Source organism: Caretta caretta, chromosome 11 (genome assembly GCF_965140235.1).
Source record: "Caretta caretta isolate rCarCar2 chromosome 11, rCarCar1.hap1, whole genome shotgun sequence".
Classification (NCBI taxonomy): domain Eukaryota; kingdom Metazoa; phylum Chordata; order Testudines; family Cheloniidae; genus Caretta; species Caretta caretta.
The window spans coordinates 38,827,068-38,840,656 of NC_134216.1; the positions used below are offsets into that span (position 1 = coordinate 38,827,068).

Sequence of the window (13,589 nt, forward strand, 5' to 3'; positions counted from 1 at the left end):
AATTTCACCTCATTTCAGAGTTATACCTCCTCCTTGCCATCCTAAATAATTCTTCTCCTTCCTTGATGACTATTCTACAAATATTTAACTTTTATCATGTCCTCCTCTGGGGCTAGATTGAGCCATTCGGCTCAGCCCTCTGTAAAGGATGGTAAGTAGCTGTGCCAACCCAGGAAACACAGCAGGAGGGAACTTGGCTTCCCTACTCCTGGAGCCCTTTACTGTGGCAACGAAAGGCTCTAGGGGGCAGGCAGTGTGGAAGGGCTCTGGCAGCTCTCCACTGGCAGAGCCCTTCCCCACTGCCTCCCCCTTGCCAGAATCTTTCCCCACTGCCAGAGCTTTCCAGTGTGGTGGGCTCCAGCAGCGGGACACTACACTGCTAAAAATAACAGTGTAGACAGAGACACTGTTTGGGCATGTAGAGAGCCATGTAGGATATACACCTTACGGTTCTGGTATGTCTCTACTCTGTTTGCCTAAGGCTATACCTCACCATCTACATCACTATTTATATCCATGCTAGCTGGGTGCGCAGTGTCTGTACTCTACACGCTGCCTTAAGTGTTGACCTACTTAAGTATATAGCTCAAAACTGCACTGGCCTTTTCAGCTGTCACATTGCATGCAAACTCCCTGTCGATCTGCTAACTATTATCACTCGTAGGTCACATTACTGCTTTCCAGCTTTCAGACTGCTGCTGTTCAGATTATTTTATTCCAGTTGTATTAGCTTGCATTTCTCCAAGCTAAATTTCATTTTGTTGCTTTCTATGTCTGTATCTAATCTTTTTAGGTGCTTTTTTATTATTTCTCTGTCATTTCAGATGCCCACAACTCCTCCCTATTTAGTAGCATTTGTAAATTTCATTAATATGTTGTTTACTCACTTCCAGATCATTAAATGAATATAAATGAAAACCAGGCCTAGCACAGATCTCTGTAGTACCCCACTCGATAGCTCCCCTCAGCTTGACACTTTGTGGTTTATCGTAACCCTTTATTCGCAAACTGTCAGACTTTTTTTTTACCCACATGACTGTGTTCATATCTAAGTCAATTAGATTTAAATTTGAAAGTAAGAGATTTATGAGCAACTGTATTAAGAGATTCATGAAAATCCAAGTGTATTATGTCTGTTGCTTTCCCTTCATCTGCTAACTTGACCAGTCTGGCAAGACATAATCAAATTTGCCTGGCTATATCTGTTCTTTATAAACCCATCCTCTTTGGGTTCTGAGTTTGTTACCAACCCCATGATTGGTTCAAAAACCTTGTAGCTATTTAGTGACTTTTTTCCCCTTCAGTATTTGTTGCTTGGTATCTCATGAGACTCTCTTACCAAGTCACAAAGTGCTGTGTTGCAGTGCCAGTTACCTACTGCAGTATAGCAGTCAATTTGTAGGATTCATATCTCCTCAAAAGCAAACCTCTTGAAAATTAAGCAATGCTGTTCACTCTGCCTATCATGCTATAATATAGACAGCTGCCATTGATTTAGTGCTTACTGCATTCGTGGAACGGTTCGTCAGAGTGATCACCACAATCATCATCCACATCACATTTCCAGGACTGAGGGATGCAGCGGCCATTGTCACATTTAAACTGGCCTGGAGAGCAGGTCCTACTGGCACAGTGAGAGCTATCCTCATCTGAGTTATCCCCACAGTCATCTTCTTTATCACACTGCCAGGCTTCTGGGATACACCGTTTGTTGGCACACTGCCACTGATGTGTCTCACACTGGTGATTAGCTAAAAGAATACACATTTTTATTAGGCTGTTGAAGCTTATAGAAAGATTGAGCCCTTCAGTGTTATGGGAATTGAATCTGTCATCACCGCATATTAAAGAAATGCTGGTAACTCAATCTGAGTTTAGAATTTACTTGTCCAGTTCAGATACTGACTTCTAATCCTGGATGGCTATGGCCCACAGGCTGCTTTCATCCAGCTTTCAAAGGCTGAACAATACAACAGAGAGCCTTTGGGGAGAAGAAAGACATCCAGAGTTGTCATTGCCCAGTGCAGAGTGAAATACAAGCCCAGCTGTCGCACTGAGTCAGGGCAGAGGAGCACAGTGATTCAGGGCACCTGAATGACAACATGGCTTTGGACCATCATGCAAATTCTGACAGTGTGGTGGGCCAAAGAGGAACCACTCTAGTTCTACCCAGCATACTCTCCTGCTAAACCAGCATGCTGCAAGCCAGGACACTTGGCACAAGTTAATGCTGCTCAAAGCACCATTAACTGTAGATCCACAGTTTCTACCTTCCTCAGAGGGGAACTCATGCATAGTCACAGAGCAGAAGTCAATGTTAGCAGTGGTGGGGGCTTGGTGAGGCTTGTGATGTTTGCAGAGTGGGAGTCACATTAAGTGCTAGCCTGTGAGCTGGGGTGTTCACTTTGGCTTTCCACAGATCTCCAGCCTACATGGTCTGGGTACCTCTCCCACTGCCCCTTTTAATACACAGTAATCCCTTTCTCCAGGAAGAGAGAATATAGCATGATTTCTGCAAACTTTAACACACAGCTTTTCTAGAGCAAGTTTTCCCCCTTAGGTAACTGTATGATATACCCCAAAATCATCTGTATTTTACCCAATAAAATAAAGAGACATGTGAACTCATTATTATGCAGCTGTCAATTTCTTATTTAATATTCCCCTGTGCCTTACTTAAGAGCTTGATTGTTTGAAATTCATGTCAAATTGAGGTTTCATTTAATTATGATATTACAGAAAATACTATTATATGCTAATGAAAGTCAGTGAAACTATCAATTATATGACTACACAGCTTCCTTTTTTCATTCTCACTGCTCAGACTTCAATTCCCAGTGTAATATTATTTACAAGAGGAGAATAATTAGCTTTCTAATTAGACACAAGCGCATGAAACAAGATGGGTTTTAAAAAATGTTAATACACTGTCTCACAATTATAATTAGATGCCTACAATTTTTTAAAAAATTCTATCACATTCAGTTCTCCAAAACCATCTGCCTGGGTATATTGCATTTTGAGCAATTTTCATGTGAAATAATTTTTTCACTGTTTAAAGATGCAGATTATGGTAAGAAGGAGCATGGTTTGATGGACTGAGCTGGGAGTTAGGAAATCTTCAGTTCTGATCTTGCCTCTAACACCCAGGGTTTGTCTACATAGAGTTGTTTGTTTAAGATGTTGCGCTTTAACTGCCCCATGTAGCTCCTGCTAGCGCAAACTAAAAGGTACTTAGTTTGCATTAACCTAGTCCTGTTTGAAATGAGACAATGTTAACCCAAACTAGGTAACTTTTAGTTTTCACAGCATGTTAGTGCAAGCTACAACTCACACCCTTGAAGTCTGCACTGTGGGACCATGCAGACAAGCTCAACTTCACGTGTTGCTTTGAGCACACAATGAAACCTATTTTCCAGAGCCTTGTATTTTACACCAGTGCAAGTGAAGCAAAGTGAGTGTAAAACATTGCCACTCTGATTTGGTAGCATTTTACATCCTTTTTACCAACACTTTGCACTCGGATAAATGACTACGTAAGGTGTAAGGCAGCAGAAATTCAGGTCTAACATCTGTAAAATATGGATCCTGATTCTCACCTGCCTCTTAGGGCAGCTTGTGAGGATTACATGGTTAGTGTTTATACAATGTTTTGAACATGTGAAGTGCCACACACGTGCTAAGAATAATTATCTGACATTTACCACAAAGTACATGATCTTCATCTGATCTGTCAGGACAATCTGGCAGAGCATTACACAAGAAATGGGGACTGGTGCAGTTCCCATCACTACATTGGAACTGCCCAACACGACAATATCGGTGCGCGCAAGTCGGCGGTTCATCAGAGCCATCCCTGCAATCTCTCTGTCCGTCACATTTCCACCAGATCGGTATGCACCTATAAAGAGAAAATAATATTTCCTTTGATGAATCAATGACTTTACAGGTGTCCAGCCATCCCTTTAAGGATCAATTGTTAGACAAGCCTTTGCCAGTGACATATCATCTTGCAACATTTGGCTTCAGATATTTCTTGAGCCTCAGTTCTACATGACATGAAGCCATTTGTCATGTGATAACAAAATATACCACAACATGGTGTTGCCAGTAACAGATGTTGATGGTGAAACCTCTGTAACAGGCTCACGGCAAATTAACGTGGACTCAAGTTTGCAGTATTTTTGTGCAAACTGTCACTCTGGGCTTTCTTGAGACTCATCATTCAGACAGACACCTAAGCAAGTCAAATGTTAGCTGGATAGGCCGAGAGAGATGGAGAACAAGATACATTTCCATAAGTGATCTGAAATTTAGATAGAGAATTCTATTAAGTGTATAATTTTAACCATGACCTAACCATATTGGCAATGGGTGCTCCAGTGTGAGGCAGCACTAAGGCTGGCAGAATGGGCCATTGGAGAAACCCAGCTGCCTACAGGAATCCGGGGTGGTGTAGAGCCAGGATAGCAAGACTTATGCCTGTCCCCCCAATTCTGACTCCTGCCACATAGGGGTGGCCAGGGAAAAGGGCCAGGGCTGTGCCCCCGCATCAGCAGACCCCTTACTGCCAGAATGGGACCTATGGGCCACTGGCAGCCAGAATAAATTAATCAGTTAACAGCAGAAACAAACATACTGCACAGCATGTAGAAAAGACAGGAGCAGATTCATATTTCATGAAATCACTGGGAAATGGCCTCTGAAGCAATGCATGACTAACACCCCAGTCCTTATTGGATTAGCCATGTGATACAACAAAGAAAGGGCATTAATAAGAAGCTCATCCCATTAGCCAGAAAGGAGGACTTTGCTAGAAATTTTTGCCAGCACAGGAGTCAGACTGGAATTGTCTTTACCACCAGACTTCAGAACCCAAAATATGGAGAATTACTACATATTTTCAAGCCTTCCAGGCAAATTAGCCTTAGATATAAATGTTATCCGTAAAGAGCTTTAAAAAAAGATACTGAGCAAAGGACTTACCTTTCACTGTCTGCACAGAGGAACTGGGTGCTGGAGCACATTGGAAGGCAGTGTGCAGTGTTGCCAAGTTGTACTACCATGAAGTTATCTGGACATTCACAAGAATAACCCTGACCGCCAACTTTTATTAGACACAGATGCGAACAGCCACCATTGTTGGTACCACAAGGATTATTCACTAGTAAAATGGAAGAATAATCATCACACTTCACATCCCCATACACGGAAAGACCTTGCAATAGTCTCCTTTTGCACAGAAGGGCATTGATATTATCTCTTGCAAATCAAAACAAACAAACAGATAAATCAGGCACTCAGACAGAAAAATCCGGTCTCAGCTGTAGTTTACTGAAGATGTATGAACAGTGAACCCTGAAACCCTAGAAACTGGCTTTAAATCCATACTTCAGATCTGATTCTGCTCTCAATATTTATCTTACTTTACCAGATAGCCAAATCGAAGACCACCTGTGTAGGTTAACTAAGGGCCTGATCCTTCAAGAAACTGAGTGGGTCTCCTGTGAGATACCAAGTGCCTTCAACTCCTTCTAACGCCAATGGGAGATATGAACACGGCATGAATCAGGGTTAGGCCCTAATAAGGGCCAGACATCCACATTACATTTTAAATCTGTTTCCTCACCAATTGGCTGTCTGTATGGATGGTAGACATGGATATCAAATGGCCTGTGTGTCGTGTTCACCAGAACAGTCCTGCCTGATCCATTATATTTATTTCCCTTCTCAACAGTTCTTGTGTTCCAATCAGTCCAATAGATAGTGTCTTCAAAAACTGTAACTGCAAATGGATGAGGTAAAGTCCCATCATATACTGTGTGACGATGTCGTCCCTCCAGGTCAGAGTACCTACATGAACAAAAAACATGCATAAGACTGAGATCAAAGCTGCAAGAACTTCCGGCCTTTAAGGTATCTTCTTACAGCAAGCAGTTCATTAGTGGTGATCAGTTGATTCAAAATAGTTTAGTTCATTTTGAGACACATAAGGTTTAAATAGCTTTTACTTTAGTTATAAAAATAGACCAAACACACGCAAAAGGAAATACAGAGCCATCCCTAAGAAATGTATCTGGCTGTCCAATGAAGTTTTGTGCATAGATTATAGGTTACTTGTCATGCAGGAAAGTGGCTGTATAATTCAGATAGCCTCTCAAGTGACACTTGGAAAAATATAACACCTTTATTCCTAAATTTTAAATATCCTAGGAGTGCTATATGTTACTTTTAACAACATTTTTAATAGAAAAATGTTCTGTAACTCTCACACTTTTTTCTGACTGTATTAATAACAAAGAAGGCTAAGTTAGAAACTCTGAACAACAACTTTATGATTAATGAACAAATCATTTAAGAAACTTGGCAAAAATGAATCCAATGGAGAATCTTCCAAATCTAAATTTTTGACAGAAATGCTAAACATTAAAATTTTAACATAACTGTTCACTTTCATATTGCTCTAAAAACACTAATTCTTTGTGACTTCACAGTGTCTGTTACAGTAAAATATCTTTAATGGGTTATCTCTTTTTGTTATGACCAGGGACTAGCAGGAAATTATGGGAAAGATTTTTTTTTCTAAAATGGTTCATTTTAACATGGAAACTTGGAACGGCGCTAAAAGAATACACACGAAGGAGATTTTTTAAATGTGCTAATTTGGAAATACCTGGAAAGAATCAGAAAGTTAGCTAATTACTTGTGCTGAAATTGAAGTCTAAGCATTTCATCATCAGAAATGTATTTGACATTTTATAGACTTGTATCAAATACAGTAAATTAACGTAACAAAGCAATAGGTTCCATGCAGTATTGTCATGAACTTTTAATAAGGGGAACACATTAATGCCAAATTTTCAGCAGAACTCTACAAATGTATGCACATACATTTCTTTATCACTGTCCTCAGATCTGTGGGCAAAAAAATGGTAATTACAGACTAAAATGATGATTTGCCTATTCAGTTCTGCCTCAGTTTAGGTTTTGCATCTACATGAAGATGCACTGGCAAGTTCTAGCCCAGACTGTGAACCTCTTTCTGAATTTCTGAACAATTACTTCCATGAGAAGTTTCTGAGATTCCAGTGAGACTACTCATGTAACTACTCACTAGTGTGAGTAAAAAGTTTACAGTCTAACCCCGTTGCAAAGTTCTGAAGACCCACTGCACATATGTCCCTTATTATAATTACTGGAGCTAGCAAATATATGCTATAAAACTTCAGAACAAAAGTGCCAACTGCAGCTAAAGAACAAGTGGAAAAAAACCCCAAAAGTTAATTTTATCCAAATAAGGAGGCAGTCTTTCCTCTTCATCCCCTTTATACCTAACTTCTGATTCCATTTTAATTTAGAATTAGTTAACCCTTTCAATGCTGATGGATTAATTGGATATGTCATTGTCTAACTGTACTGTAACGGTACATAAAATGTCTCTGTACGTTCGATTTAAAAAAAAACAAAACCTATTGCCTTGATCCATGCACAAACTGTCAGCAGTGACGGGGTTAAAAAATTCTTAAAATAAAGTGCTACCACTGAAATTTGGTATGAACAGTTACCCAGTTGCTTTATTCTTCTCTATGTACGTACTCAATGTAGTTTAGATGGGCATCTGCCCAGTAGAGCTTGTCGTTGGTATAATCTATGGTGAGTCCATTGGGCCACTCTAACTTGGTAGAGATAATCACCGTCTTGTTCTTGCCATCCATGCCCACTCTTCCAACATAGGCTCGGTCTGCCCAGTCAGTCCAGTAAACCTGTCTATTTAAACAACATCCATAGTTAGTTTTGTAGGAAAAGATCCTGGGACAAATTCTAGAAGCTATATTTGCAACATAACACCTCATGCATTAAAACAAAACCCATCTCCCACCTTTGGCGCATTTTTGCAGAACAGAAGGATATGATCCAAATATTCTGTAATTATTCTTACTAACAGATGCAAAATGATAACTTAGCATGGACTTTCACAGAAACAGCATGAGACTGTCGAACTACTAGGTGAAAGAGAATCACTCTGGAAATATCATACCCATATTTTGGATGAACGACAATAGCTCTGGGATACTGAAAGCAGAAGGTGTTGTTGGAGTCCACACACCGATCCACCAATTTTTTCCGAAATCTGCCATCAAGCTCAGCGACATAGAGACAGTCTTTGTATGCATCCACCCAGTACAACTTCCTGAAATGTTTTATAATGAATATTTTACACACTACTTTATACAAAATAAAGCACCGCACTTTAATTTCACTGCTTTTTTCTCTCTACAGTAATGATGAATCCACTGTAATGAAAGAAGAATTAATCAGGACCACATACTTCTCAATCCTCCAATGTGGCCAACGTTACAAAAGACAAATGCTGCCAACTGTTGCTCAGGGCTCAAACTGGGTAGATACAAATCCATATGCTGTACTTCCACCTTTTATGAGCCATGTGCCACCTTGCCCTATCCCCTCCCCTGACATTGGCACCACTAGCCAATTACCACTACTGGTGCCAAATTCAAAACTGTAGCTGGTCAGCTGGGGAATAAACCCCCCATCTCAGGCAGCTGCCTGCAGCACATGGCCAGCACAAGGTGTCACTGCCTCTCCTTTTCCTCCCCTCTTCTCTTACCAAGAAATGGCAACAAGGAGATGACCTGGAGAGGGGCCAGGAAGGGAGATGTGCAATGCACGGGGTTGTGAGTGGGGTTGCGGGTGGGGCTGCCATAAGAATCACCATCTTTCCCTTCCTCCCCTGCAGTTTTATCCCTGCTCTCACCAAACCAAAGGAGTGGGGAAAAAAGCATGGTTATAAAGTACTGTCACTTATGGAGACAAGGGAAACACACTGGGTAAGACCTCTGTTGCAAGAATCATTCCTCACAGCACACCCAGCAAAATCTGGTTCTCAAATGGCACTGTCAATGAGATTTCCCTGGTTAATAAGGGTATTTTTAAATATAAAAATTCAGGATTTATCAATTGTCTTTGTTTGCTTGGTTAATATATTCCTCCCAGTTAAGACGTTTCCTATCACATCAAAGAGGTGGATCTTCTATTAATTATTCTTATCCTTATTACTATTATTAAACTTAGTCCATTAACATAAATGTTCAAAAGTCTTTGCATTACCGTGGTGCCCTTATTGCACATTCTGACTATAAGAACACCAGGCTAGAACATGTTTTGTTGCCAGCAGGACTGAGCACAGGGCTAGGAGCCAGAAACTTTCTAATCATGCTCTGCAACTAGTTTGCTGTGTGTGTTTACTAAACCTCTCTCAGTCTGGCTTCCCCATCACCAAAACAGGAATAACACAATGTAGCCATCTCACATGGCTGTTGTGAGGATTAGTTAGTGAATGTTTGTGCAGCGTTTTGAAAATACAAAGCACACTATAAGAGCCAAGTAGTATTATGAATAATTATTATTGACATTATTAGGATACTGTTATACTGGGTGTATGGTATGTGGGTTGAAAACCAGTCCCAAACAAGTATCTGAACTCATATTTTTCACATTAAAAAACATAACTCCTCAATAGATCAGAAAAGCTGAAAACATTTTCTTACCTGCCAACCCAGTCCACAGCAATACCTTCCCCATTTGGCACATCATCACTTATTACTGTCTCCTTGTTTGTCCCATTTAGGAACATTCTTTCAATGACCTTTCTCCCCACATCAATCCAGTACAACCTCTTTTCCACCCTGTCAAAGTCCAGTGCCACCACATTTCTTAGTCCTTGCAAAATGAGAGAGTAAGATTGGCCATCTGCTGTGAGATTTCTCAGATAGTAACGGTTGCTAAAAATAAGGTAGGGGGAGATATTACTATTTTGCCGGCAACTTTTTCCATCAGGCTCACGGATGTAGCCTGGGGCGCACTTACAGATGTAGGAGCCAGCAGTGTTCTCACAAATCTGACTACATACTGATGGCGTTTCATTGCATTCATCAATATCATCACATGTCCGTTTATCAGACATGAGTCTGTGTCCAGTACGACAAGAACAATAGAAACTAGTCAGGGTATCTGTGCAATTATGATCACATCCGCTGATTGAAGGGTCATTACATTCATTAATACCTGTGGTACAAAAACAAAAACATTATTATTCAAGCAACTGAGCTACCCAGAAAGTATTCATAAGAGTCAACATCATGACAAGTGGGCAACAACTTTTATTCCAAAAATACCAAAATATTCTGAATCTTGGGTGGCTACAATTGAGTTGCAGGGGCAGATCCACACCCAGTGTAAATTATCACGCTCCACCGAAATCAGTGGGGCTATGATAATTTACACCAGTGGCGGATCTGCCCCAAATTCTGTCAGTGCAGAATAGTATTATTTCTCAGAAGGAATATATATAGTTATAACTATTTATCTGGCATATTTTCATATCTAAAATCTGTGATGATATATTCATTCTATTTACCAAGTACTGGCTAGTTTTCATGGCTTAAGTATATGAATTGACATGTTATATTTAAAAGATAGCATACTGTGTTATGATTTAATAATTAATAAATGTGTGGTATATGTATGCATTCTTCATACATCCTATTGGCAAGTCCGGATGGAACATGTATCATCTTAATTAACCTGCTGACTTCATTAAGCATTCATTTTTTTTAAATTGTCTAAAATATTTAAAATAAAATATCAGAACCCTAATCCCCTACCCCCAACACTCCACACGTACCACATCCTTTTTCATCGCTATTATCAAAGCAATCATCCAGCCGATTGCAAATTTTAACCATTTCAATGCAGTTTCCATTGTCACATTTAAAATGATGGGGAGAGCAGGTTGCTTCTGGTGTACTACACAGGTGTTCCAACTCATCAGATTCATCCCCACAATCATTATCCCCATCGCAGATGTATGCCTTTGAAATGCAGCGCCCATTTTGACACGTGAACTGGTGCTGTTGGCAGGGCTGATAGATGCACCCTCTCTCATCGCTGCTATCACCACAGTCGTTCCGCCTGTCACACCTGGAAAGAAAGGTGGTGTTGTTAAACACATAAAGGTAGTGACTGTCGGATGGACGGAGGGGTAGATACACACCTGGTCATGCAAATCCTTACTTCCAACTGTACCCCGTTACTCACATGAATAATTATAATGAAATCAAAATGTACTCATGTAAGTATGGCTACTAAAGAAACCAGTGAGATTCCTCCCATTAAAAGTTACTGTGCCCAGGAGTACAGGTTTAATGCCATTGGTAGGCTCTGGTAATATTAAACTACTCAAGCATCCTAGAGGTTTTAAAATTAAAACTTACATGTGAATGCACTGCACATAAATTATTTCACACTTAAATGTAATCCTATTTAATGACAAAGTGTAAAAACTGAAATGAATTCATTCCTTCATTTGAAACTATTTGCAAGCCTTTTGTATTGTTGCTGAAGTACATACAGACCTGTAAGAGTTTCGGATGCACAATCCATTGTTACACGTGAATTCATTTTCAGTGCAAGACCGTCGCGTGCAGTTTTGATGTTCATCGTAAGCATCACTGCAGTCAGCATCTCCATCGCAGACCCACACCCGAGGGATACACCTCCTCAGGGGCGGCCTATTGTTCACACATGTAAACTCAGTGGCTGTGCAGCTGCGGTTTGCTAAAATAAAGCACATTTGCTAAGTAACAGAAGTAGAGTTATTTTCATTTTACATGTATAAAATGTGCATTCCCCATTCACATCTGGGCATGTGTACCAGAAATTTCATGCAGAAATTCATTAAAATGCATCTTATCCATTGCAAAAAGCCAGATTCATCCCCGGTGTATCTCCACTGACCACAGCTGTGTGTGGAGGGTAGGTGTGGTGCCACAATGACCCAGTGAGAAGCAGCATTCCTCCCAGAGCTCCCTGGCATGCAGGGGAACCACCCCTGCTGTTACCTCCCTTTTGGGGATGCAGCGTTCTTTCCCTTGGTGCCAGGCCAGAGGCCTGATGCCAGGTGCATCAGGAAGCAGAGCTAAGACCCCTCCTCTCCCTACTCACTCCTGTGAGATGCTTGTTCCCCAGAGGGCAAATCAAGGGAGCCAATAACTGCTAAACGGCACAAGGAAGGAGGCCAGGTTTCCTGCACCTCTCCTCTTTGTGCATCCACTAAACAGCCAGGCACAACCTGACCCTCTGCTCTCCAGCTAATAGAATTTCTACTGGAACCTTGCTGACATTAATAACTGATACTGATTCACAAGAGAAGATGTACTGTCATGATCAGGCACTATATATGTTGAAGTTGTTACTGCAGTCTGTCTTAAACAAACTTGCCATATAAATTTCATCTCAAAGCAGTTTATAATTCAAGGCTATTGAATGGAACGGGACAAAATGAGAAGGGATTTTTTTATTAGAATTTAGAATTTTAATTCCAAAAATGTGGAATAAAATAAGAAATTATACAAAATAGTCTGACAGAAAAAAAATTATGTCATGCAGACTTTTCAGTAAATCTATCCTGGTCTGAAAGCCCGTGGGTTGCCCCTAGCACAATACTTTATTTGTATTGGACACCTACCACAGTTATGTCTTTGATCTTCATCACTCATATCCCCGCAGTCATTATCACCATCACAGATCCAGCTTGCTGGGATACATCTGCCATCATCACACCTGAACTGGTTACTTGAACAAGTCCGCACATGGGACACTTAAAAAATGAATAGAATTACTCTGCTTGTTAAACTAGCCTGCACCGTTGTAATAACCTACTAATGGAAGCATTCTTTAGGACAGGTTTACTCTAGTGAAATGTAAGAGGAAAGCTCAAATATTAGAACCTTGGTCAAATCACACTTGCTGAGATAAGGTGAACACCACTTCTCCATGTCCCCATTTTCTCTTTATGGGTCATTTGCACTAACAACCCCTACAAATACATTACTGCTTTGATTATTAGTATGTCAACCTTGTTATATATCAAAAAGTAGACTGTTAAAGAAATCTGAAATTAGGAAACTTGGTAAACTTGAAGCAGGCATCAACTCTAACATGAATTCACCGTCCTGACAGTGACAGTACTAATTTTACTATGTATGTTTATAATTGCTTGTTTGTAATCAAGGGCTGAGGTTTTTGGAGCAATCCAGAGACCTTTTAGACAGGTCTTAATAAGGTTGAAGGTGTGTCAGTTTGAATTCCCCCAAAAGCAGGCATGTGTCTCAGAGCCCTAGAAATGCAGGCAAAAGTCACAATCATTTCTAAGTCTGAAATCAAAAGGTGTAGTTTTTATTTTAATAAATACATTGCTAGTAATAAACCAACACTGCATTACCAGCTATCACTTGAATTTCTCATACCTCATGAAATGTGGAGAATGAGACATCAGCCCATTTTCAATCACAGGAAAATCCTAATGTCCTGTTACAGTACCAGTTTTTTCCACTGATGTCTGCCATGTTGTACTCTACCCATATCCCAGTGATTTTGGTCTTCCTCTTCTTCCGCCCTATGGAGAAAATACCTGGCTTCTTCCCTACTTCCTTCTCCCTTCCCTTTCTTATTTCCCTGTTTATTCTAATCAGTTTCCATCCTGCATACAGGACCTGACTACTCCAAGG

General features: G+C 40.4%; 1 protein-coding gene across 3 annotated transcripts in view; it reads right to left on the bottom strand.

The window, feature by feature from the left end:
• The window catches only part of LRP2 (LDL receptor related protein 2), a 180,735-nt gene that overhangs the window by 44,109 nt on the left and 123,037 nt on the right, over window positions 1-13,589 (bottom strand). For all 3 annotated transcript variants that reach the window (XM_048869191.2, XM_048869190.2, XM_048869192.2), the window contains exons 47-56: window positions 12,548-12,679; window positions 11,436-11,637; window positions 10,706-11,001; window positions 9,570-10,086; window positions 8,039-8,191; window positions 7,597-7,767; window positions 5,630-5,853; window positions 4,987-5,164; window positions 3,705-3,901; window positions 1,506-1,751 (exon numbers count right to left, since the gene is read on the bottom strand). In XM_048869191.2, the coding sequence (XP_048725148.2) occupies window positions 1,506-1,751; window positions 3,705-3,901; window positions 4,987-5,164; window positions 5,630-5,853; window positions 7,597-7,767; window positions 8,039-8,191; window positions 9,570-10,086; window positions 10,706-11,001; window positions 11,436-11,637; window positions 12,548-12,679 (2,316 nt within the window). The remainder of the gene's footprint in view (window positions 1-1,505; window positions 1,752-3,704; window positions 3,902-4,986; window positions 5,165-5,629; window positions 5,854-7,596; window positions 7,768-8,038; window positions 8,192-9,569; window positions 10,087-10,705; window positions 11,002-11,435; window positions 11,638-12,547; window positions 12,680-13,589) is intronic.